Raw genomic sequence first — 24,292 nt, 5'->3', positions numbered from 1 at the left:
CAAATGAAATAGAACGAAAGCATTCATGCTTTCTCTTTATCTAGAATTATAGCTTCTACACTCGACTCTGTAGGAGTTGCTTCTTTTGTCTTAGGATCCCTGATGAAAAGAGATAGAATAAGGGCAACACCAGCCAATGAGCCCATTACGATCCACACCGTCTGGAAACTTTGCATGGCAATGTGTCGATAGAAACTTGCCGTCTCTTTGTCCAGAGTCCCAAACAAGACAGTACTTCGTTCTGCATCACTCCCCTTGATCACTACTGAGAGGACAGTTTGCTTCAACTCTTTTTCGAGGAGGGCATCCCATCTGTTCTGAAATGTGGTACTCGATATGGCCACTCCGAAGCATTCTCCAACACTCGTTACCGTCGATACGATGGCTGTAGCCATATACTGATCATCTTCTGCGACGGCTGTTTGCGCCATGAATACTTTGCTAATAAACGGGATGCCAAAGCCAGTTCCCACAATGAACAAGAGGCCAATCTGAAGACCCACAGAAGAGAATTCATTAAGATTGGCTAAGCCACTGAGGCCACCAACGAGAAACGCAAAGCCAATTATGTTGGCCAGCTGGTATTTGAGTGTACGGCCAATAATATGGCCTGCAATGGCAGCGGACGGTGGAAATGTGAGTGTGGCTGGAAGCATAAGAATCGCCGCGCTCAAGTACGAATGAGAACAAAAGGTAAGCTAGATTACAGAATTAAATAATTAGCCGAAGAATTACTCATAGGAAGTTTTGCTACTCACATATAAGAAGAAGTAATACGTTGCAGTCCAGAGAATTATCGAATGGAGGAGCGCCATGATGTAGGCTGACACGGCAGTGACATTGGAGAAGAGTCTGCCTGGAAGAATGGCATTTTCTTTGGCAACAAATCTTTCGTATGCCACGAATCCAAGTAAACCGACGCCGCCGCATATCAAAGGTGACAGAATTCTGCCAGATGTCCAAGGATATACGGCATTCCCGCTGTTGAGAGCGAAAAGAATCCCTGCCAAAGATCCCGTTACTATGATGCCACCACCCCAATCTGTCTTCTTGATGGCTGTCCAGACTGATGATTGTCTTGGGGGAGCATCAAGGCACCATGCAAAACCGACCATTGTGGGGACGCATATCGGCAGGTTGATCCAGAAGACTCTATGTATCATCATTAGCCATAACCCATGTAAAAGAATCGTTCTAGACTCACAATGGCCATGTGGTATGTTGCACGATTGCAGCGCCGCAAAGGCCTCCGATCACCAGGCCAAGTGCCGAGAAGAGGGTTACAAGTCCCGTGTATTTGGGTCTTTCAGCTAGAGGAGCTATATCCGTCAAGATGAGTTGGACAAGTGCATTGGTTCCACCAGTGCCAACACCTTGTATCTTTGAAGAAAGTCAGAAGACATGGAGCCACAATCTGCATATCACGAATATGGAAAATAAAGAAGGATATAAGGATACAAACAACTCACTGTCCGCGCGGCAATGAGCCACTGTATGTTACGAGCCGTTGCGCATAAGATGCTCGCAAAGCCAAAGAATCCAAGAGCAGCTAGCATGCATGTTCGGCGGTTAAGAGCTCGAGCAACGACAGCGTAGATGAGTTGGACCACACTCTGAGCGAATAGAAAACTGGCACTACACCAATACGCATCCGTCGTCGTAGCCTGGAGGCTTGCTGCAATGGCTGGCAGGGTCGAGGAAAGGATGATGGTGTCGAGCGACGCAATAAAGCAGCAGACGCAGAGACACAGAATGACTACACGAAAACGGAAATCTTTGACGGGATACGGAGAGGATGCGTCTGAGGCGGTGTGATCCATTGGACATCAACGAACGTGTCGCTACCTATAGCTCACGTATGAATGATGGAGGATAGGCAATTAAAGTCAAGTAAATATGCTACGGCACTCTCTATCCGGGATTGCCTAGGACAAAGAGTGACGAGGTTCAAGTCAAACCCATGTCTACTGCATGTATATCCTTGTAAACAGTCCTTCATCCTTTCAAAACATTTAACCCATTTAGTTGTTGGGGGCCTCCTACAGGTCCAAGCATACATGCGGCCATCCCACTGTCATACCAGGCCTCGCCTTTTGCCAAATAGAAGATGCATGCTATGGACTTCAGAATCCCTCCGAGCTTACTATTACGTTACTAATGCAGCCTTTTCAGGTGCGCTTCTCGGCTCTAAAGGTCGGTTACAGAGGCTGGCATGAGGCTGCATTAGAGGCTATTAGCGTACACAACCCCGGTTGCCCGAATACACGTAATTACATGTATGTATACAGGCAATCCTGGAGCATATCCCTGCCGAATTGTAGCATGCTGTAGCTATTGTCTGCTCAGTGTACAAGAATAGATGAGCGAATTTGGGCTATCTGTAACTACTTTACATGTAGGCAGTCATTTTTTAATACTCATACTGCTGCTATGGAGTATAAATAGATTTGTATGCATGTTGTCGCGATGTATGGACAGTCATAGACAGTTTCAAATGACCACAAGTCGTTTCTTCAACTGCAGTCATGGATACCACAAATCCAGAGCCGGAAGATGTAAGCATCAATGCTAGTATCCCATCTCCCGTTCAAGCAATCTTCAATGCCCGCCATGCTAACAACAACGTGTGTTCACCGCTACACAGGCAAGAGAGAGTCAACATGTCGCTGAAGATCGCACAACGGCCACTGTTGTGATGGAAGTCTGCGGCGTGGCTCTTTTCTTTGGTCAGGCTGCTGTTACCGCAAACAAGATGTACGACCGTTATACAACCGACGGCATCAGCTCATCTACCATCCTTTACATCCGAGTATACATGGCCATATCTCTTTTTTTGGGCATCCTAGCAGCCGACGTAGTGTCTGGAATTGTCCACTGGGGCGCTGATAATTGGGGCAGCGGAACTTGGCCAGGTATCGGTCCTGCCTTCATCCGACCTTTTCGAGATCACCACACCGATCCCCGGTCTATAACACGGCATGGCTTCTTGGAGCTCAATGGGAATAACTTCATTGTCAGTATTCCAGCGCTCTGGGTAGCATCGTCTGCCCTTGGGTCGGAAGACAGCGTCTCGGCCTTGTCTGCAGCCACTTTCTGGCTCTCGTTTGCGTTCTTCTGCGGATATACGAACCAGTTCCACTGCTGGGCTCACATGGAGAATCCTCCTATGTTAGTGAGAGGTTTGCAGGATACTGGTCTGCTTATGTCGCGGCAACACCATCATTTGCACCACATACGTCCCCATGACTGTTATTACTGCATCACAACAGGGTGGATGAACCGCCCATTAACTGCTATTGGCTTCTTTGAAGGTCTCGAAAGGGCAATTACGGCCATCACGGGCGCGGTGCCTCTTCACGAACAGTCGCAAAAGAACCAAAACAAGCTGCTGACAGAATAGCTTACATCATGTAGTGTTTCTCTATTTGGACTTTCCCGGTGTTAGTGCTGAGGCGGCTACCAGTGTTACCAGGGGCGGTAGTTGAAGCGACTCGATTTGTTTAGTAAACCGCTGATCAAATGGCTCTCTACAATCGAAAATTGAACTGAATATGTATAGTACATAGTGATGCGTTAGTAAATAGATAATATAGATGATTAATCGTGGGTGATCCTAGGCTTTAACAGATTCCCGCATCCAAACACGTTCTCCGGGTCCAACGCTCGCTTCACGTCGTCTCGCCACTCCAAGGCCGCATCCGACCAAGCACTCCCCAGAAACCTGTTTCTCAACTTACCTACCCCGTGATGATGTGATAGCGAGCCTCCCGCGAGAAGGACCTCTTCTCTAGCCGCTTCTTCCATCTCAGCATAAACCATTTCCGGCTCAGTGACGCCCTCAAAATAATACCCAAAATAGAAATAGATGGCTACCCCTGTCTCGTATAGCTGTGTTGCTCGGCAAGTCACCAGTGGTTTTCCAGGAAGCTTTCTCTCCTTATGTTCTCGTCGTAGGCGGTCTTTGACACGGTCACAGAGGTCCAAGGCGTGTGACCAAGTGACACTGGTCTCAAACGACTCAGCCAGGATATAATGTTGCATCGCGAAATCGCGAATATATGCAATATTGTATGTCATCTGGTAGCCCCGTCTGCCATTCTCTGCGCCCGCATCAACACCTCCGTGTTTACTAACCAGGCGTTTAACGGCTTGTTGCTGAATCCTGGTTTCTGACTTGCTGCCCTCAAACACCATGGTGCAAGCTACCATCTCACGCGGGTCAAATCCCTTGATCTGAAGGATGTACATGTGCTCCAGCGTGCGCTTGAGCCCAGCAAGAGTACCCGCAATGAACCCTGACGGCTGAGCTGGCTTGAGTGCTTGACTCATACGAAATTGCTCGTTGTCCACCAGACGAACACTGGCAGGTTGACAGTTGGATTGTCGCAGCTCGTACATGAATTGTACTCCATTCTCCCATGTGGGAAACAGGACAGCAGCGTATTCTGTGGCTTCGGGAAGAGGAAAGAGCTTAACAACGGCAGAGACGACAATCCCCAGAGAGCCTTCTGAGCCAAACGTGTATCGTAGAGGATTGCTCCCGGTAGATTCCCGAGGATGAACGCTGCTGCTGCCTTTGGTCATAACACCTCCTGTGGGCATGACAACCCGCATGTCGAGTACGACATCTTCAATATTTCCATATCGATTCTTCTTCATGCCACTAGCATTCGTCGCAATCCAGCCGCCCAGTGTCGAAAACTCGCAGCTATCCGGCTCATGACCCATGGTAAATCCTCTCTCTGCCAGTGCTTCCATGATGTTGCTTCCAACTGCCCCTGTTTCGATCTGCGCGAGACGGTTCACAGGGTCAATCCAAATAATTTTGTCCATCCGTCGTGTATCAACGGAGACAATCATGCGATTCTCGCCATCTTGGTTGGATGGACATCTCAACGCGGCGCTAACATTTGTTCCGCCTCCATAAGGGATAAGACAGACTCCCTTCTGTCGAGCTGCTTCAACAATTCCAATCACTTGAGATTCAGTCTCTGGATAGACAACAAGGTCAGGTACCCGAGCAAGCCCAGACCCGTACTTGATGGCATACATCTCTTCTTGGGTGTGGCCATGCCCATGTCTCCTCCGGTTTTTGGCGTCGCTGCTGATTTGGTCTTCTCGAAGAAGCACCACTTGGCGAAGGTAATCAAGGAATTCGTCATTGATATGCTGGGGCTCTGGGATGGGGATTTCCAAAGTCTGAAGCATTGGCTGCCTTGGTACATCGACACCAAGCACATCGCTAGCCCAAGGTAAAAGCGATGGTAGCTTACAACCGCTAAGAAGATATCGAGAACCCGTCACCTCCACTGTACCATCCGGGTTGGCACGATATGAAGTGTCTTTGAATCCCCAGACATCATCACTTTCCCTATCACTTTCACTCTCCTTCTTGGTGCTCTGATTAACATAGATGCGTGTCTCATGTTGGACTTCGCCCTGATTTTCTCTATCTTTCAGAGATCGAAGTGAGGATAGACGAGCTAAAGTATTTGCATGGTGTTTGTTGAGCCGCAGAACGGTTCCTGAAGTGAACTGATACCACAGAAACTGAAAGTATTCTTGCCATTGCTTCATTGTGAGATTAGATCAAAGAGCGACTTGTTGTGAACCTCGGGACTCAGCAAAACTGAAGCGAATCAATACCAAAAGAAAATCAAGGCCCTGAATAAGACTATCGATTTTCAGTCTAGCCAAATTCTTCACGAATATGACTCCGACTTTTTGTTCGCCAGTCTTGTATAAGGGTGCAAAGGGTGTAAAAGGTGTAGCGGCAAGCACCTTGTAAGCTCTCGATACAAAAGGTCTTGCGCTAGCATTTGCCGGAAATTTACATGGAATAGTTAATCTAGACCCCTAGTGCTGATTTGCGCCGAACAAGGTACCTGGGCAAAACTATGAGATACATGGAGTGGAACAGAAGCAAGTAACTCGAGGTACTCGGCACCTAGAACTGGTTATCAGCTCTCTACAATTAATATCGTAAGGATTGCCACCCACTTTGCTAGTTCCAAGCTGACTAGCATGTGATGAAAGCATGTCAGATTTGATAGCTGTAGAAATCCAATAGCGGCGAAACCCTGGCGCCTGCATATGCACCCCTCAGGTAAAATGCAACCTACATAATCAATAGGAGCAACTCATTGGAAAACAGCAGGGAATAACTATATCAATTTAGCCATTGCAACTGCTGTTTGGTTGTTAACTGTGCTTTGTAGTCAGACAACTACCTAGGCACTCACGAGTCAGACTGTGAGTTGTCAATTGTGCAGATGCGGTAGGCGCATACAATGTGCCCAGCTCTCGTAGGTCACAATAACCTTGCATTGCAATTTGGAATTGCGGTTACCGACCGTACTTCGTAGAAGTCCTAGACCACAGGTTGGGCCAGTCATGAACCATGGACGTCCTAGCCGAAACAAAATGATTTACTAGTTCATATTCAAAGGCCGTCATGAGGAGACGAAAACTATTACTGATGCCTCAAGGCTGGAAGTCGCTTGTAATGTGCACCACCCCATTTATTCGGATAGCTAGACGTGTTACACGAATGACTCTATGTTAGCGAAATTAGCGGCTAAGAGAGAGCGTGGTTGGTTTTAAGACCACTTCTGTTCTCTTAAGAACAAAATACAAATGCACACCCAGCAAGCTGTCTCCTCACTCGAGCCACCATATCATCATTTCAAGAAGGCTAGTCTTTATACCATTAAACAACTTGATGAACAGTTTTCAGATATACGTTACTATAATGGAATCCATATAACTTCTCAATAAGCTCGGACGTTTCCTTTCAAAGCACTATTGGAATTTTTGACTTTGTCTCGATTTGCTAACGAGACCGATTTCGCTTGGAATTCTGCCACTTCATATAACATGTGTTGACACTGGCAGAAAATCATCATCCCTGTCGCGGAATAGAGCTGAATAGCTCAGAGCCAAAGGTGTACCAGCGACTGAAGGCCATTCTTAGAGGGGTTGAAACCATGCTCTTGCAGATACCTAACAACCATAGATTCATGTACGGAGAGCAACTGTTCGTTTCATAATCGAGTAGTACGGTCAGTAATTGTGACTATTACATTGGTGTTAATTGCACAGATCAGCTCGAGTTCACCTCTTCTCATCGCAGCACCCAGCGGCTTTGCCCTGCTTTTACACGACGGTTATAAAATTGATCACTCAAATGCCTAACCCTGCTAAATATGTCAAAATCGTTCTATTTCTCATCAAAATACCGAGATATTAGATAGCTTCTGCTATTCTACGGCCATCAAGCATTTAGAATCGACACATAAAACACAAGGAGCAAGAAGATATGAAAACGTTCATTCAATGAGTTATTCTCCTGGTTTAGCACGCCCACTATGGTCTACTCAGGTACATAGACGAATGGAAACAATAATAGGCAAATTCTGTATAAAGCCCAGTATCTCCTTCAAAGATAGTCCTGGAAACTACATTTTGCTTGAATCTTTCTTACATAGAAACTGTTTACTTTCTTGAGACTAGACTTGTGGTATCTTTGCCCACATTTCAATAAAGTTTTGACGTGCCTTAGGTTGCATCTAAAGTAACATTTACTAATGCATATGGGGAGTATCTTTACTCCTACATCATACAAACGTATTTTATGAGCAAAGATTGGGTCAGCTTGAATCCGTGCAAAATACTGGTATAAAATATGTAAGTACATAGGTGCACGAGCTTCAATTCGAGCGTGCGATCCCTTTCAGCCTTGTTGAGGGTATCAATGCTTACCACAAGACACCGTGATCAAAGAAGTATTCGTTCATACATGTACCTTTTTTATAGTGTATGTACCTTATGTACGTGTAATGATCAAGGTTTGGAATCACGTATAAAATGTCGACCAACAACATGGAAACTCACGCCAATTCTTCATATTCCGTCACTTTCACATGTATCTTTCGCCGCAGCGTGAATGGGTCATATTTTGATCAAACATCGAACTCCTTATATCTTTACAAGGGAATATGGCACGCCATGGGCGAAATCGAGGCCGAGGTAGAGGTCGAGGTAGAGGTCGAGGTGGTCCATATCCAAGTCAACAGCCCGAGGAAGAGCAAGGGCAAGGGCAACCATGTTCACATTCTCCCTGGGGAATCCTGCCACAAGAACTGAAAGGACTAATTTTCGAACATCTAGAGGACTCGATACAGAGCGGGAAAGCAAGAGCATCGGTATACGCTACCGTCTGCCAAGAGTGGTATGACTATTTCGAGCCATACATCTTCCGGCGTCTGACGCTGTCCATAAAGCGGCTCAGCGAGTTAGAAGCCATTATTACAGGATCTCGATGCCACTTCGTCCAACATATATGGCTACGGTTTGAGAGATCGGTCCAATCTGGTGTAACAGGCGTCAAATTCCGTCATGAATTGGATGCCTTGCGCTTTAATGCGACGATATTCCAACTCTTTCAGATCTTGTCGGAATGGCCAGAGAGAATTGTAGGCCAACCGGGTATTGCCCTAGAATTAACAGCATTTTCGGCTGCGGACCCCGACCATTCCATGAAAGACACTGTTCCAGACGAGCTCAAAGGAGTAGATCTCACGGTGGACAGTGAGCCCTTGGACGCCATTTATGAAAAGGAGCCCAGCGCCAGGCGCACATTAACAGACCATGAGGGAAGCCAGCAATTCGAATTACACCCCTTCTATGTCCCTCGGAGACATCCCAGTCTAACAACGTTGCGACTTCCTGTGGTAAGATTGATAACAGATCTCACTATTCGCCGGCAGATGCACATCAGTTTCTTTACCCATTATGTCAACTGCATGGTGGACTCGCTCCCGAATCTTGAGTTTGTAACTTACGAGCCTCTTGCTCTCAACTTCTTCACGGCGTTGGGGGGCGAAAATGAAGAGGCTGTAAAAAATATCATAACCAAGATGCCCTCATCCATCAGAAGACTTCAGGTGTTTGAGGATAGCCCTGACGTTTACGGAGATGGGATACCGTCAGGATACGTGAGTGATAGAGACGGCTCACTGGGTCGGCTTGTGGCGGAAATCAGTCAAGACAAAGAACCAGAGGTGATATCTATGTCCTTCATCATCGACGCCGTTAATTTCTTCTCCGACTTCCAAACCCCACAGATCAGCCGGCCTCATTGGAAGCTGGGATGGCTCAATCTCACCTCGATCGTCTTGACATCCGCCGTCATATCGCCGTGGAGAACAGCCGAAATCCCTCCTCTGTTAATATCAGCTGCCCGAGCTGCGCGACGTATGCCCAGATTGGAAATCATGGAACTATATTATAAAAAGTGGAATTACGGAGCCATATTCACCTACATTCACGATAGCACTGGCAGCATATTGTGTTGGGACAGCACCTGGAAGTGGAATTTCCCGCCCGAGGTCATATCTGTATGGAAGAAAGTTGCAGATGTCCACGGCACAAAAGTGTTTGAACATGAGGAGAACCGGATCAGGTCAACAGGTAAAAACAGGCGAGGATGGAGTGGAGATATCATGTCGTTGCTTCGTACAAAGACAACTGTAGTCCATCCTATAACATACGGCAACATGATGGATGGACGTAATTTTATGTAACATGGAATCCGCTGCCTTTACTAAATTATCTACTTCCTCAACTAATTATTCTGTTTGTCATTATCTTGTCCAAAAGATGACTAAAACCATGCGATATCGCTATGCCAACCCTCAACATATACACGATGTAAGACGCCGAAAGCCGAGACATGTCCGCAAACAGTCACGATACGGCTCTGAAACCCACACAGCGTCAACATTACGTTCCACAACACGAATCCGGCGACATGGAACGCAGTTCAGAGATTTACGAGTTTCACAATTCCTGGCCCTTTAATGGGAAAGGGAGGAAAGGAGGAAAGGAGGGTAGAAAGCAGCAAGATACCCTAGAGCTGCTTGAACTGTCCGTTCATCCGGGCCTTTTTATCCATTTGCCCGGGATTTCTGAAATGAGAGTACGAGTAGGTAAGAATGTACAAAGTACACGTAATGCAGAGAGCATGTAAGATGCTCGACGCCCGACATGAAACCAAGGTCATGATCAATAGAAAACAGGGCGTACAACTTCTAAAATCATCAAATGTCCATCCCAAAATCTCATCAGTCCGAAAACTCTATCACAATAGCTTTCGCCTTGGTCCGTTTATCGCTGTTTCCCAGAGGTTGTGTTAAAGACTCGTTCTAATCGTCAAACCCTGTCGCGTGATTCCCTCGTGGCAGACATGGCCGCCATCATATCCAAGTGATTATATACCCAAGCCCAGTTCCATCAACTGCATTATTGAGCCCAGTTTAAATCCCAGACAGCCCATATAAGAGCATTCCCATCTTGTTAGATGCTAGAGGCGGCCAGTCCTCATGATGATAGAGGCTTGCGGCACCAGATACATGGCAGAGCAAAGAGCGTACATGCAGCTAAACAATGCTCGCGTGATATCAAAGAAGAAGAAAAATAAACTCCGTACCCTAGATGAAACAAAAAGAAAATGAAAATGAAAATGAGACAAGGAAGTGAGACACTACGATCTAGCATCTATCATCGCTCATCTTTCGCGAAACAAGGGCTGACGCTGATGAAAGGTGGTACATAGGCTAGGCGGACAAAAAACTCCAAAGAATTTGCCCTGCCAAGCGTACAAATGAAGGGGCATGTTGCCTTGAAACTTTCAGTTTCCTGTGTGTCATGGCAAACATGGTTTCTCAGGGTTTCACCAGTGTCATCTGTGCGATGCGACGGGCAGACGGGGCGAGACCATTTCCAGGTCTGGCTTCCCATTCTTGTCCACATGCCGGTCCTTGGGGGGCGCGCTCCCGTACAGATGATGCAGCTTGATGTAGTCGTAGACGGATCTCGGCAAATCCTGTGCGACCTCGCCGTTCCGGATCTGGGCTCGGGCCTTGGTCGACGAGACGTCGTTTTGAAAGGACGGGACGACCATGATGTTGCCGTGATACTTCTTCAAGGGCTGGATGGCGTCCTGGGTCGCACACAGAGCAGGCCGCTCAACGATGAAGGCGCCATAGTAGCCCAGGAGCACGTCAATATCGGCCGGCGCCCACACCTTGGGATCGCTCATGGTGAGGGCCAAGTCGGCCCCGATAAGCAGCATGACCCTTGCTCTTACAAATGTGCCGTCCAGGGTCTGGATGCCGCCCAGCACGTCGTTGAGCTGCTCGTCCAGGCGCTTGAGGACATCGGCAGTGCGTGTGTAAACTGGGCGGCCGGCCTCGTCGCGGCGCAGAGTCTCCCAGTCGTCGATCATGGCGTTGCTGTTTGTCTGCTCAATGGCTAAACGGCACCTGCATTGCGACAAAAAAGAGCATTAGTAAGACTCGACCTCGGCCTTCTCTCGTCTTCCAAAAAGAGGGGTTGAGTTGACCGGAGACTTACATGTTAATGCGATGGTGAGCAGGGACCAGAGAACTTTTGCCGTAGGTGTCGCTGCAAGGGCTCATGTAGCTGCCGACCAGCTCGAAGCCGGTGCGCTCCGCGTAACTCTCGGCGACGGAAAACATGGACATGTGCAAGGAAGTGGGCGGCGAAAAGCTGCCGCACGACACCAGGACCAGCGGCGTCTTGTTGGGATGCGTCAGGCGGCGCTTGAGTCTGTTGTGGGGGAAAGAATAGCCGTGATACGGCTCTGACATGGGCTCGGGAGGGGGAGTCGGAGTTCCAGTCGGGAGATTCGTCGGTCGTGGAGGAGACGACGCAAATACGTCTGCTGCGATGCCGCCCATGGTTGTGGGATTCGGCGGATGGTTGTGAATTTTGTTATGGGTGTGAGTGTAGTTGCGGTTGTGGTTGTGGTTATGGTTCTGAATTTGTTGGTTGACGAGAGAGACAGAAACAGAGCGAGGGGAAGAGAGTGAGGTAGAGATGGAGGAAGAGGAAGAGGAAGAAGACGAAGGAGAAGCGAGAGCAAGGTCGGCCACAGCCGAAGAGGGAGACGACAGACGACGCTTATTATGTAGCAGCTCCATGTACTTGTAACTTGGCCGTCTCAGGAAGGCTCCGTGATGCCGGTTGTCGGCTCGTCAGCTTGCGGGCCGCAACGTCTCGGGTATACTCGAGATGGTAAGGACAAAAAGCACGAGGCACGAGCACCAAGCAACAAGCATATGCCGGATTGTTGGTGATCACGAGGGATGCTTGCAATGTGTGGAGAGCAAACCCGTGCAGACGGGAGGGGCAGGGACTTTGCAAATCTAGATTTGCTCCGTGCTCGGGCGTTGAGTTTGTGAGCAGGCTAACGACTCTTTGCTAGTTCCGGCTTGTTCACGCCAATCCAATGGCGCAGACAAGAACCAAAAACCTTGGACTAAAACGCAATCCGCGCCCGCCGGCCATTGGCTGGTTTCGAGATTAGAGTCAGAGTCATGGTTCACTCTTCGTAGATAGAGAGAGACACACAGCCCTAGGTCCGAGTGGGCCGGGTTACGCATTTCTGCCTATTCCGTGCGAGGGAGGGATCCGTAATCAATAAAAGTTCTTCAGCAATTTTCTCTGCCTTTTTTTTCCAAGGTTCTCTTCCTCCCCTCGCCAAGTTGGCTCCTCTGGTCTTAGCCGGGACTTTGTCTTGTCCCCGTGGCTACGCCGGATTGTGCCATCCGCCTGTTGCGGAAAGAATTGCAAGGATTCTTGCGGGAATACCAAGAAGTTCTCCGCTCTTGTTTCTCTGAGACACATTCGTAATTCCAAGGCGTGTGATTACTCGTATCTCCATGTGCGTGAATGTCCGTAGTAGATTAGATTTGCAAGCAGCAAGGAATTCGCCGGCAAACGATGCCCCGTACTCGGTCGGCAAACCACACCCGCGTCCCCGGAGCTTCGTTCGCCGGTATATTCTCTGATGAATCAGCGCCTGCACGGAATATGCCGTCAGCATGCAAATCTCGCCCGAGTCGCGGTTATGTGCATGTCTAGCCTTACCCGCCCGGTCCCACAGATGGGTTGCCTCCGTCACTGGCAGCTTTTGACGCAACTACCTGTGTGTGACGTGTGGTTTGGTAGGAGGATCAGGGCGTAGGTGGTTATCGTGGCTTATTGGCTCCGCCTCCACAGCATGATGTTCGCCAAGACTCGAGGTCAGCATGCCCGATACAAAAGTCTATCGTTGACTTGTGGAGGCGAAGTCTTTTATTTACATAGCTTATGACAGTAGCAAGATGACAACGAGATGTTGATTCTATCACCAGAGACTAGTTGTGGGACTGTAGGTTATTAAAATAGAATAAAGATCTTACTTGGTAACAGTTTTTCGATTCACCAAGTTGCGGAGATTAGATGCAGAGCTGCACTCGATCCTTGTACGGTCAGCGCATATCACGACAATGGAGACACAGTTGTAAAATTAAAACATATGGCCTGCTCCGTAACATGCATCCTGGATTTATATCAGTAGTGCAGAGTGCATAACATGCGGAGAGATGCCGCTAACCGTTGCTCTATAACATCTTTGGGTAGCTATATCGGCACTTGAGGTAGATGTGGCAGTGGCGAACACTAGAACAGTTATTCAGATAGCTAGCTCTTCTTGCACAATTTGCTATGTGTAATAACAAGTACCTACCTAATGCATTGTAAGATCACATTTGTTGTAATAAGAATGACAGGAATCACACTCCAACTAGAAGATATAGAAAGGGCGTAGCATGGTCCACTTCAACGATGTTACAGCAGTAGAGACAGGAAAACTTTCTGATGCAAATACATTGTCATTATAGTAGCAGTTTACATGGTAATAGATACATGTAACCACATTGTAATAGTTTAAAACAAAAACGCAACCTCTCTCACGATATCCACCAAGGCCTGACTCCTCGCAGTGGGATTATAATTACTCTCAAGAAACAGCAAAATTACCAGCGAAAATACCGTTTCCAAGAGCGAGTATCAAGTAGGAAAGTAATACTTAGTCTCCCTGGAAATCTCCTCCAAAGATGCCGGGTGAATGACACTTCGACCAATTTCGAGCAGACGAATCGCCGCCGCGTGGGATGTAACATCTTCCATCTTCACTGGTCGATAAGTGGCAATATAGAGAATTCGGTTGCCCTGCAGCCTTGCGAGGGCTTTCCACGCCGTTGCGACGACTCCATCCTCTTGAGCTTCCAAATTCAGGTCCCATGTTCCGAGCCATGAGATTATGATTAGGCTGTCAGTAACCCGGTGCCTAAACGCCGCGGCGTGATGCCTCATTCCATACCAAATATCGAGAGTTTGGAGTTGGGGCATTCTTTGCGCCGCCATTCCCACTCTTTCCAGAAGGGTTACTATTTCATCACATTTCTCGGGCATGGCGAAAAGGCTACACGTCAGTGAGAGCGTGGTGAGGCTGGGCCAAGTCCAACGAAAGTCGAGGGCTTGGAAGAATGGCACTGCGTCAACGGAGTAACATCCAGTGAGTTGTTCGAATGAGATACTCTTGCGAGCCAGAGCGACGCTAGAAGCATGGCAGTCGGTCCCGATACGCCAAAGCTCATTCGATGGGCCGTCTTTGCGGCAGACTCGAATGGCTTCTTCGTTGAAGTCTTCGAACCAGTTGAATTTCTTCAATGTCTTTGGGAGAAACTCTGAGATTATCTTCTCATGGTTTAAGTCAACGAAGCCTTGACTGGGACTTGTAAGTGGTCGCCAAGGTTCATAAATGAAATGGCGAAGGTCAGGTAGCCGTTCTAGGATCCATCGAATCAGAGGAACCGTGATAAACCGTCGCATCGTCCGACGAATGATCAAGTGGGTGACCCCGTGGGCGGCTGACAGTATAGAGTGTGTAGGGGGTAAATCGTAGCTCAGAACACTCCTTATGTCATAGAAATCGTTTGCATCATGGCTCTGTACCAGTTGACCGCCTTTCCATCCGTGAGCAAGATCGTCAACTGGCAGTCCTTTACTGTGCACCATGTCTTGCATCTCAACTAAGTCTGAGCTGAGATATTCGTCTCCTTTGACGGCATGTGTCACATCGCAAGGCGAATAGGCGCCGATTTCCAAGGTTAGGTCGTTTTCCGGACTTGCGTCCAATGGGTTGAGGAGCCAGAAAAGATAGGAAATGGATTTTGAAAAAACCTCTGAGTCTGAAGATGTCACTTCCTGATTTTGAGGGCCTAGGCATTTCGAGCAATAATAATTTCCGAGGAGGATGCGAAGCCATATATAACGGACCAACTGTCTCTGGCGAGGGACTAGCTTGTTGAAGTAGCGTAGACAATGTTGTGTCAATACCAAATGGGCATATAGTCGATCTTCGAAGAAGAGTTGCCATTCGTGCGAGACGGAGGCATAGAGGCCGAGCTCAGATCGCCTGCTTTGCGAGGGAAATTTGGTGGGATTGGGGGGAGCAGAGGTATCTAGGTAGGCCAAGATCCTGTGTTTCACCTGAAGAGGTAAATCGAACAACTGAGCCATTTTGCTTTGATGTATTTAGAATACCGCAACTGAATATACGTAGTGTAGTTGAAGGAATTTGAAGATGTCAAGGTGACGAAGACGAGGAAGAAACTTTTTTTTTTTTTTTTTTTTTTTTTGGCACGGGGAGCGCATCTTTTATGTGCTGCCTACAGATCCGATTCGAATCAAACAGAGAAGGCGTTGGACAAGCTTTTACGAAAGAGAGGGCAGAAGATTCCGAGAAAAGCCATCACAGTTTGAAGCTTCGTGAAGCGTGTGTTATACTTTGGTGTCGGCATCATTGTCCAGGCAAAGTATAGAAGTTTGTCTGTAGATGACACAGCTAGAAAATCCGACGGAGAACAGATTGTATCACCCCGAGAGTACATATGAGCAATCCACTGTATTCTAGATATAATATGAGCAGGCGAATGTTCATTTAGGTATCCACACATTATTTCGATAAAGGGCATCTGCTGATGCCGATACTTGTGCTGCCTCTTGCCCACCCTATAACAAACCGTAGTACTAAGTGTAACTGTTTGTTGCCCAAAAGATTGTCTATTTTGACGCCAGATTTTTAGCTGAAAGACGATTTCAAATACCAGGTGCGTTTTCTGGAACTTTCCAAATCACATTGCTAACGTGAACCTCCAACAGAGGCCTAGACTCTGTTATGGGAGACTCCGAATCGGTCGATTAAACAGATAAGAATACATAACGGTGCCTCTATGTACCTAATCTCCAGCTATGCAACTATGATGAGATGTCTTAGTTTATACATATTCCATTATTCATTGGCGAAAAGATCACACAGAGTACTTAATAAGTCATCCTATCATGTCTGTTCAAGACGTCTACCAAGTGGTGGGTGTAAGTCGAGTTCATGGCTTTGCCGTATCTTGTCACTCGCACGCCAATTGCAATTACAATGCTAGATGCTCCAATTGCATTCATTCTGTTTTAGCACTAGAATCTTTCCCCGGTTTTTCCTTCTGCTATTAAGACAATGCCAATTTTCCGTCATTTACTTTAATTCTTATTCACTCACCGTCCGTCTATTGATTCTAAATCAACAGCCCGATGACAACAAGCTTCCAATTATTCCGCGAGCAGCTAGAAAATGCCACCAGACCCGTTAATGGAGTTACGGGGGCTTCTAGGCCTATTGTCCACTAATTCCAGCGACTACGCTCCGCCAGCCCGCTGCGCCGCTTATCCTAGTCGGGAACCACTTTCATCATCTGTCAGCCGCGCTAGTCCCCCTACGGGATCGTCCATTGCGTACCTCCAAACTCCGTAATGATCGAATTGCATGCAGCTCCAGCGCATTTCAACAAACACGATTCTGGCCCTGCAGCCCCTGAATCTGTCGCCGCGATATTTGCCATTTGTTTATTTTCGACGGACTTTTTTTCCTGCTGGATTTCGGATTTCTCAGCTGTCCGACTAGGCAGACACAGAACGGAAATTGTCATTTTACTTCGTCCTGTTTTGCTTTGCTGCGCTTTGCTTTTATTAATCGCTGCTGCCCGGGCGAAAATGGTGGCCGGGCAAGACGCCGCCTTACAATGACCATGGCCAAGAAGAACCACGGCGAGATCAGCTTGCACGACGAAGACCGCGGCCTGCTCGCCCAATATCCCGAGCCAGAGACAGAGCGCAATGGCAATGGCGGCGACCTCGGCATCATCACCAGCGTCCTCAAGTCGTCGCGCCCCGATTTCGAGCCCGAAGTCAAGACGCCGCGGACCCCCGGCAGAGTCCAGTTCGATCTGACGCCGCGCATCCTCAACTTCAGCGACGCTCCCAACGGCCGGCCCTCGACCTCGTCGTCCTTTTCGTCGGCCGATCGATTCGACTTCGACGACTCCGGCTCCGGCCACGACTCGCACCGCGTGCCGCTGCTGACGGACCTCGAGGCGCCGAGTATAACCGTGGCCCGAGAGTGGGATGATGCTGGCGAGGGCGACGAGGAGAACGCGGCCGAGGCCGAGCTGCGGCGGCCCAAGTCTGGGCTCAAGTCTGCCTTTATGAACATGGCCAATTCCATCATCGGCGCCGGCATCATCGGCCAGCCATATGCAATGCGGCAAGCGGGCCTGCTGGCGGGCACGCTGCTCCTCATTGCCCTGACGATTGTGGTGGACTGGACCATCTGCCTCATCGTCATCAACAGCAAGCTGAGCGGCACCAGCAGCTTTCAGGGCACGGTGCAGCATTGCTTTGGGCGGCCGGGACTCATTGCCATCAGCGTTGCGCAATGGGTGTTTGCCTTTGGCGGCATGGTGGCCTTTGGAGTCATTGTCGGCGATACGATTCCACACGTGTTGACAGCCATCTGGACCGACCTGGCGAATGTGCCGGTGCTGGGGCTGTTGACGGATAGAAGAGTCTCCATTGCTGTGTTTTGCATGGGAATAAGCTATCCTCTGACACTATACAGGGACATTGCAAAGGTGAGGGCTGCTTACTTTAACTTGTTGCGAGCAAAAGGACGCTTTGCTAATGGTGCTCTACGATACAGCTGGCCAAGGCAAGCACATTGGCCCTTATCGGCATGCTGGTCATTGTCGTTACGGTGCTGGTTCAAGGCGTGCTCGTTCCATCGGCCGATCGAGGCTCCTTTAGCATGCCGCTGTTGACCGTCAACAGCGGTATATTCCAAGCCATTGGCGTTATATCATTTGGTATGGACACCTCGATTCCAATAGCCAATTATACATAATATCTGGTTCATGGCTAACGTATATCTATGCAGCATTCGTCTGTCACCACAACTCCCTCCTCATCTACGGCTCGCTCAAGACCCCCACGATCGACAACTTCTCCCGCGTCACACACTATTCCACCGGCGTTTCCATGTTCGCCTGCCTGATCATGGCCCTCGGCGGCTTTCTCACCTTTGGCGACAAGACGCTGGGCAACGTGCTCAACAACTTTTCGTCAGACAACTCCATGGTCAATGTTGCGCGGCTGTGCTTTGGCCTCAACATGCTGACGACTCTGCCTCTGGAGGCGTTTGTCTGCCGCGAGGTCATGATTACCTACTTTTACCCCGACGAGCCGTTTGATATCCGGCGGCATCTCATCATCAGCACGGCACTGGTCGCAGGTGCTACGACTTTGAGCATGTTGACGTGCGACCTGGGCATCGTCTTTGAGCTCGTGGGCGCAACCAGCGCCGTGGCCATGGCGTACATCCTGCCGCCCATGTGCTACATCAAGCTGACGACGCGAAGCTGGCGCACATACGTGGCCGCGGCGGTGGTGGTGTTTGGAGTTGTCGTCATGATCATTAGTGTGATTCAAGCGATAGATAAATTGATACATGGTAAGTCTGTTGTTATCTCTTCCTCTCTCGAGGAGCGCATTCCTTTGGCTAACACGGTGATGTGTCAACAGGTTCAGATGCCGCAGCGAAATGCACGTAGAACAAGGCTGACGCCGACGAATCGATTTTAGAAAATTTAATTGTATGACTATATATAGAGAGCATGGAACGGATAAGCATACTGCCCTTTGATGGAGAGAGAAGGGCTCTGGATGGGACTGTACGATAAGGGGAGCTATGAATATGGGATGCTGCGTTTATGCGGTTATGCTTTTTTGGACTATACAGGAGCGTTGTCCACCATACAGAGGCAGATATACAGAGTATATTGTCAGAAGAATACAATACATGTCAAAACAACTTCATACTTTCACAACTGTAGCACGAATGTATCATCATAAATGTCATGTACTTACATGATGCTGTCAGCAATACGCAGTTTCGCGACAAACCTCATCTCTCCCGGGTAGCCAAACCCCATGTATCAACTGACTTAAAGCTGTCACTCGCTATCTCTGTTCAAGGTTCTTCATACCAGCCTCACTCTACTCAAAACACACAACAGCCTCATTTCGCCTCACTTCATGACCCTTTGCCCCCCTCCCTGTGCACCATCCCGCGTGGTCTCTCCTTTCCCCAAAACAGCTCGTCACGAGTCCCCAAGGACACATGATCATCATTTCAAACAAGGATCCTTTCAGCCACTGAAATCTGACCGACAGTTTTGCCAGTAAGAGAGGTACGATACACGGCAGTTCATAACAGTGATAACGACAAGAGCAATCCAAGCGTTCTCACTGCTGTAGATACCAGATGTCTGCCTATTTCCCCAAGGCGCTCAATAGGTCACAACACAGCAACCATCAAAACCCCCAATAATCTCCAACAGCCAATAGCCTCTCGCTCATTACTCAAGAAACCAACAGTCCCCGATAAATCCATCTAGATTAGCCGCCCACCCTCTTCCTGCAGAAATTCCCCGCTGCACTAAAACCGCAAACCGGCCGCCAATCCACTGACAGCCATTCTCCCACGATAGCAAAAGCTTCCCACCCCTCCCGTTTTCCTCCTTCTCGCATCGTTAGAAATCCCGAGGAATTCACTAATACCTGTCTTTGATAAAGCAAGAGAGCAAAGATAGAAGACTGTCTTACTAAAAAATAAAGCTGGTTTATACATTGTAGAGATATCGGTAGTTGTAGTTTCCCTCAAACTAGACAACCTCCCCCAATAGTGCTAACGCACCCAAAACTAATGGTGTCAACCTCCATCCCCCATCCCAGAACCCCCAAAACCAATAAGAAACTTGTCCACTCAGCCTGCCAAAAAGCTTAGCAGCAAAACCCAAGCCGGGCAAAAAAACGACAGCTGCTACCCCTTGGCCTAAGGAACCGACACATGCCCGGCGCGTCGTCCCATGTCATGCCTCTCTGACGAGTAGTAAAAATATAAAAGGGTCCAGACTGGACTGACCCCGCCCCAGCTTTTGAAGTCCCTGAATCTCTTCTTCCTCAAAACAACAACAATATTAAGACACAGCTTTTTTTTTATTTATCTCAACTTACATCACTCTCTCTGAGCTATCAAGCTACAAAAAACATCATCATGGAACTCGTCAACTACAACCACAAGACCTGCCCCAAGTGCTCTGCCACTCTCACCTCCGAGTCCAAGACTTGCTCGAGCTGCGGCGCTGTACGTTTTCTTCTTCCCTTTCCCTTGTTCTTATTGTAACCTAAATACTCCTTGGGATATTCATCTAACTACCTTGAATGATAGACTTGCCCCGTCTAAGCTGCCTCAGCTCCACCCGCCATCAACCTCAATCATCGCAACAACATGACGAGAATATACTGAGGTGCGGGGGATTGGGTGGACACACGGATGAGTGAATGAATAGATGAAGGAATGATATACCTCAGTAGGGCATGGGACACTGAGACAAGGCGTTGATGAAGAAGAGAAGCAATTATGTATGTCTTTAACATTCTAAGTTATAAGTCAGGCTCAGTACGGGCGGCTAGGATAGTTCCTCATAATGGAAGGAATCTAGAATGGCAATGGCAATGGCATGACATGACGTGTACTGCAACTACACGGATCCATTTGATATCCATGCAGTAACAGGCCTACAATCCCCACAGCACGACATGTTTCAAGGGGGTTCACTGCCTCGAGATTCACGATAGAGTTTACCCGCAATCTAACATGTTGAGTGTGTAAAGACAAAAGCGATATTACAACCAAAGCCAAGTTAAAAAAAAAAAAAAGCCAGGATAATACAAGACAAAAAAACACACACTGCACAGATCCTCGAACCATTGGACTGAAACAAGTTGAAAAAGAAAAAAAAAACCGAAACAAATGTATGATAACCTGTTGTAGAGACCGCTCGCGAGAGTCCCGCCAACTTCCAAAGTGCGACAAATCCACAGCTACCTACTTACACACCCATCTCTCTCCTCATAGCTAGACAAACTGCAAGCCCTCTATTCCATCTGTACGCTCCCGAATCAACCATCGACCGCTCGTAGCTCAGAAAAAAAGAAAGCCAGCTCCAACATTAGGCCCGTCGACCCCGTTTCGCACCACTGGGAAGATACAGTAAAGCAAGACCGGCTTGCCCGCCGGCATTATGACAGAGGCATATGGGGGAAAACATCTGGTTTACCTTCTTTCGCAATCATCTCTCTTTCCCTAGAGAATCCTTACTCCATGACGGTGATGGGACTGTAGAACCATGCACGCAACCAAGTAACCCTTTCTCGCCGTGTCCGCAAAGTGAAGACGCAAGACACGCAAAACGAGACAATCAAATTCCAAATCCCCGAGAAGAAAAACTATGCCCGCAGACGACCGGCAAACCATGGTGGCCGACACCCATCCTTCCTCACACAACCAGCCGCGTATTGTTTGTATGAGTTGGCTTGTGAAGTACGGAAGAAACGCATCGGATTACAAAAGGGGGGAATCGAGCCGCGAATGGAAACGGGTGTACTCGGGATAGACGGGTATAAGGATAAAACACGTTTACAGAACAAGGCACTTCTTGTGGCTGCTCTTGCGGGTGGAGCGAGACATGAGAGCAGCGCGAGTGGCGTGCTCAAAGACCTCGCGAACACCGCTGCCAGTTCGAGCAGAGCACTCCAAGTACTTGTACGCACCGATCTTCTTGGCAACAGCCTCAGCCTGTATGGATAGGAATGTCAGTTTCGTCAGAGTAAATCAAGCGTCCAGGCAGAGTGCACTCACGTCCGAAGAGGAAACCGGCTTCTGGTTGGTTGCCCTCAAGGCCTCGATGGTGTTGGGGTCGTCTCGCAGATCGGCCTTGCAGCCGACCAAGATGATGGGAAGGCCTGAGCAGAAGTGCACGACCTCAGAGATCCACTATCAAGAGTGATACGCGTTAGATGTTTTTGTTTCCTTATCTAGATGGGCACATGCAGGGGGGTGCAAATGCAAGGGTGACATACCTTCTCAAGAACGTTGTCCAGAGAGTCAGGAGAATCAATGGCGAAGCAGATCAGGATGACGTGAGAGTCGGGGTAGGAGAGAGGTCGGAGACGGTCATAATCTTCCTGGCCAGCCGTATCCCAGAGGGCCAGCTCGACGTGCTTGTTGTCAACCTGGACGTCGGCGACGTAGTTCTCGAAAACGGTGGGGACGTAGACCTAGAAATGATATAACATGTCAGCACAGTGTTGTTTATTAAGCAGCACGTAAAAGGTGCCGACGGCGTTTTGCCATTTTTCTGTGCGAGATGGATCGATTATGATGGTGGGTTAGATGATGAGGAGCAGTTTGATGGAGATGCTGATGGGCTATAGGCTGAAATGAAGCCATAGCCCCCCGGCCCAGATTTGACACGTCAGGGATTTCTCGCCGCGCTCTGGGGCCGATGCCAACGTCACGCAGCACCCAATCTCTGTTCTGCAGTGCATCACCGTCAAGAGAAAAACGAATGACGGCGCCCGCAAGGCATCGAGCCCGCCATCAAACCCTCAATGGTGGTGTTGTTGTGGTCTCTTGGGCGGGAAAATAAAACGGCGGCGGCTAATGAAAACGCGGCATAGGGCAAAATAGGGGATGGCAGATGCTGCGCTCAATGCGTACCTCAGGGAAAGCGCCCTTGGAGAAGACACTGCAGAACGGCGCGGTTAGCTCGACTCGTTGCTCTGGCGGGCTCCAGACGGCGATGCGTTGCTTCGGTGTTGAGGCCACGGCTGCCTTGGAGCGTGCCGCCGAAAATGAAAATGGGCGTTGGAGCAACTCACATCAACAAACAGGTTTTACCGCAGGCACCGTCGCCGACGATGACGAGCTTTCGGCGGATCTCAGCCATGGTGTCTGTGTAGTGTTGCGGAGTGGAAGATGAGAAGTCGGCTGGAAAGGATGAAGGCAGAGCGTCTCAGGCGGTTTTGGCGATGGCGGTTGGGATGGAATGAAAGGAAGAAAGACGGACGTCAGAAGGGGGATTGTGACGGAAGAGAGCTGGTCTGGGTCTGTCTGGGTTTGGCCTGCTGGGGCTTTTGGCTTTTGCAGACGCAAAGTACTGGGTACTTGGTGCTAGCAGTGCTTAGTACAGGTGACTGGGTGGGGAGAGGGGGAAGAATCAGAGAGCAGTGAGAGCAGCCTGGCTTTTTGTTTCGGGGCGAGTGACTACGAGGACTTTGGGACTTTGGGGGGTCCAAGCTGAAGGGGAGCAGCAAAAAGATTAGGACTGTCAGGTAGCGGCCATGTACCCACCGGTGCAGTTTAGGTGAAGGAGAACATGGCGACGATCAGTCAGTCAATGGCCTTTTCTTGAGCTGCGTTGTCCTCCGTACCTTGGCTAGCGTGTCCTGAGGCAGCCAACAATTTCTGGGGACTCGCCAATGGCTTGATTGCTCTGTTCCATGTTCCAGGGCAGAAAGGAGGGGCGGCTTGAGCCCGGGGAGCAGCTCTGGGTGCTGTGAGCCCTCCAGCCACCGAGCTTTCAGAGGGAGATTGAGATTGAGCCAGCCCGAGTTCCAGGCATCCCCCAGCTGCGGTTTAGTGGCCTACCGTACCAGGCACTCTCACATGTAGGCGCAGGTCAGGCAGGTACATGTACATGCACGAGCACGGGTGTGCGCGTACTCGATACTCGGTACGGATTTGTTCAGCCTCTTTTTTTCCTTCTTTTTGCCTTGGCGGTCCAGCTTGAATCATCGGTATTAGCCGCTGATGCGTGTTCAAAAGCTACGAGTGCAGTTCGTACCTGACCGCTACTACATGCAGTACGAGTACCAGCAAGAAAAAGCTGAACATCCATAGGTAGCAAACAGAATATCCCGGGGCTGGACGCGTTGCGTTGCCTGGAAGCGGCAGCGGGAGGTGGCTGAGACGCTGGGAGATAAGGCCAGATACATGCGGCCAAGTACAACCGCAGCGCTAGAGCCAGGTACACGCTACTCGGCGCTCCGTACTGCGCAGAGTCTGGAAGTACGTGATCCTTTATATTACGAAACTCCACCGCTGAGTCAACCTGCGTACCTCTACAAGTCAAATGTGAGGCAAAAGGCG

At 49.0% G+C, this 24,292-nt stretch overlaps 8 protein-coding genes across 8 annotated transcripts; 3 read left to right on the top strand and 5 right to left on the bottom strand.

Annotated features, from left to right (window-relative positions):
* Nucleotides 1-23: 23 nt before the first annotated feature.
* Nucleotides 24-1,820, bottom strand: T069G_04850 (major facilitator superfamily domain-containing protein; the record flags this gene model as incomplete). Its single annotated transcript, XM_056172060.1, has 4 exons — nt 24-698; nt 759-1,152; nt 1,205-1,380; nt 1,470-1,820. The coding sequence occupies 4 exons, from the start codon at nt 1,818-1,820 to the stop codon at nt 24-26; spliced, it is 1,596 nt and encodes a 531-aa protein (XP_056028918.1).
* Nucleotides 1,821-2,525: 705 nt separating this feature from the next.
* T069G_04849 (uncharacterized protein) lies at nt 2,526-3,400 on the top strand (the record flags this gene model as incomplete). The annotated part of the gene is made up of 3 exons (XM_056172059.1): nt 2,526-2,555; nt 2,645-3,194; nt 3,270-3,400. The coding sequence occupies 3 exons, from the start codon at nt 2,526-2,528 to the stop codon at nt 3,398-3,400; spliced, it is 711 nt and encodes a 236-aa protein (XP_056028917.1).
* A 197-nt stretch (nt 3,401-3,597) lies between these two features.
* On the bottom strand, nt 3,598-5,577 carry T069G_04848 (FAD binding domain-containing protein; the record flags this gene model as incomplete). Its single annotated transcript, XM_056172058.1, has 1 exon — nt 3,598-5,577. The coding sequence occupies one exon, from the start codon at nt 5,575-5,577 to the stop codon at nt 3,598-3,600; it is 1,980 nt and encodes a 659-aa protein (XP_056028916.1).
* A 2,430-nt stretch (nt 5,578-8,007) lies between these two features.
* Nucleotides 8,008-9,584, top strand: T069G_04847 (uncharacterized protein; the record flags this gene model as incomplete). The annotated part of the gene is made up of 3 exons (XM_056172057.1): nt 8,008-8,106; nt 8,170-8,230; nt 8,383-9,584. 3 exons carry the CDS (start codon nt 8,008-8,010, stop codon nt 9,582-9,584), a joined length of 1,362 nt encoding a protein of 453 aa, XP_056028915.1.
* A 1,157-nt stretch (nt 9,585-10,741) lies between these two features.
* T069G_04846 (cytidylyltransferase-like domain-containing protein) lies at nt 10,742-11,762 on the bottom strand (the record flags this gene model as incomplete). The annotated part of the gene is made up of 2 exons (XM_056172056.1): nt 10,742-11,324; nt 11,416-11,762. The coding sequence occupies 2 exons, from the start codon at nt 11,760-11,762 to the stop codon at nt 10,742-10,744; spliced, it is 930 nt and encodes a 309-aa protein (XP_056028914.1).
* Nucleotides 11,763-13,917: 2,155 nt separating this feature from the next.
* Nucleotides 13,918-15,432, bottom strand: T069G_04845 (uncharacterized protein; the record flags this gene model as incomplete). Its single annotated transcript, XM_056172055.1, has 1 exon — nt 13,918-15,432. One exon carries the CDS (start codon nt 15,430-15,432, stop codon nt 13,918-13,920), a length of 1,515 nt encoding a protein of 504 aa, XP_056028913.1.
* Nucleotides 15,433-16,985: 1,553 nt separating this feature from the next.
* On the top strand, nt 16,986-18,848 carry T069G_04844 (transmembrane amino acid transporter protein domain-containing protein; the record flags this gene model as incomplete). The annotated part of the gene is made up of 4 exons (XM_056172054.1): nt 16,986-17,873; nt 17,942-18,104; nt 18,176-18,748; nt 18,820-18,848. The coding sequence occupies 4 exons, from the start codon at nt 16,986-16,988 to the stop codon at nt 18,846-18,848; spliced, it is 1,653 nt and encodes a 550-aa protein (XP_056028912.1).
* Nucleotides 18,849-21,778: 2,930 nt separating this feature from the next.
* Nucleotides 21,779-23,090, bottom strand: T069G_04843 (ras family domain-containing protein; the record flags this gene model as incomplete). The annotated part of the gene is made up of 5 exons (XM_056172053.1): nt 21,779-21,937; nt 22,001-22,135; nt 22,222-22,419; nt 22,862-22,889; nt 23,023-23,090. 5 exons carry the CDS (start codon nt 23,088-23,090, stop codon nt 21,779-21,781), a joined length of 588 nt encoding a protein of 195 aa, XP_056028911.1.
* Nucleotides 23,091-24,292: the final 1,202 nt, after the last annotated feature.

Source organism: Trichoderma breve, chromosome 3 (assembly GCF_028502605.1).
Source record: "Trichoderma breve strain T069 chromosome 3, whole genome shotgun sequence".
Taxonomy (NCBI): domain Eukaryota; kingdom Fungi; phylum Ascomycota; class Sordariomycetes; order Hypocreales; family Hypocreaceae; genus Trichoderma; species Trichoderma breve.
Note: the sequence above shows the minus strand (reverse complement) of the source record. Positions and strands in the feature narration are given on the sequence as shown.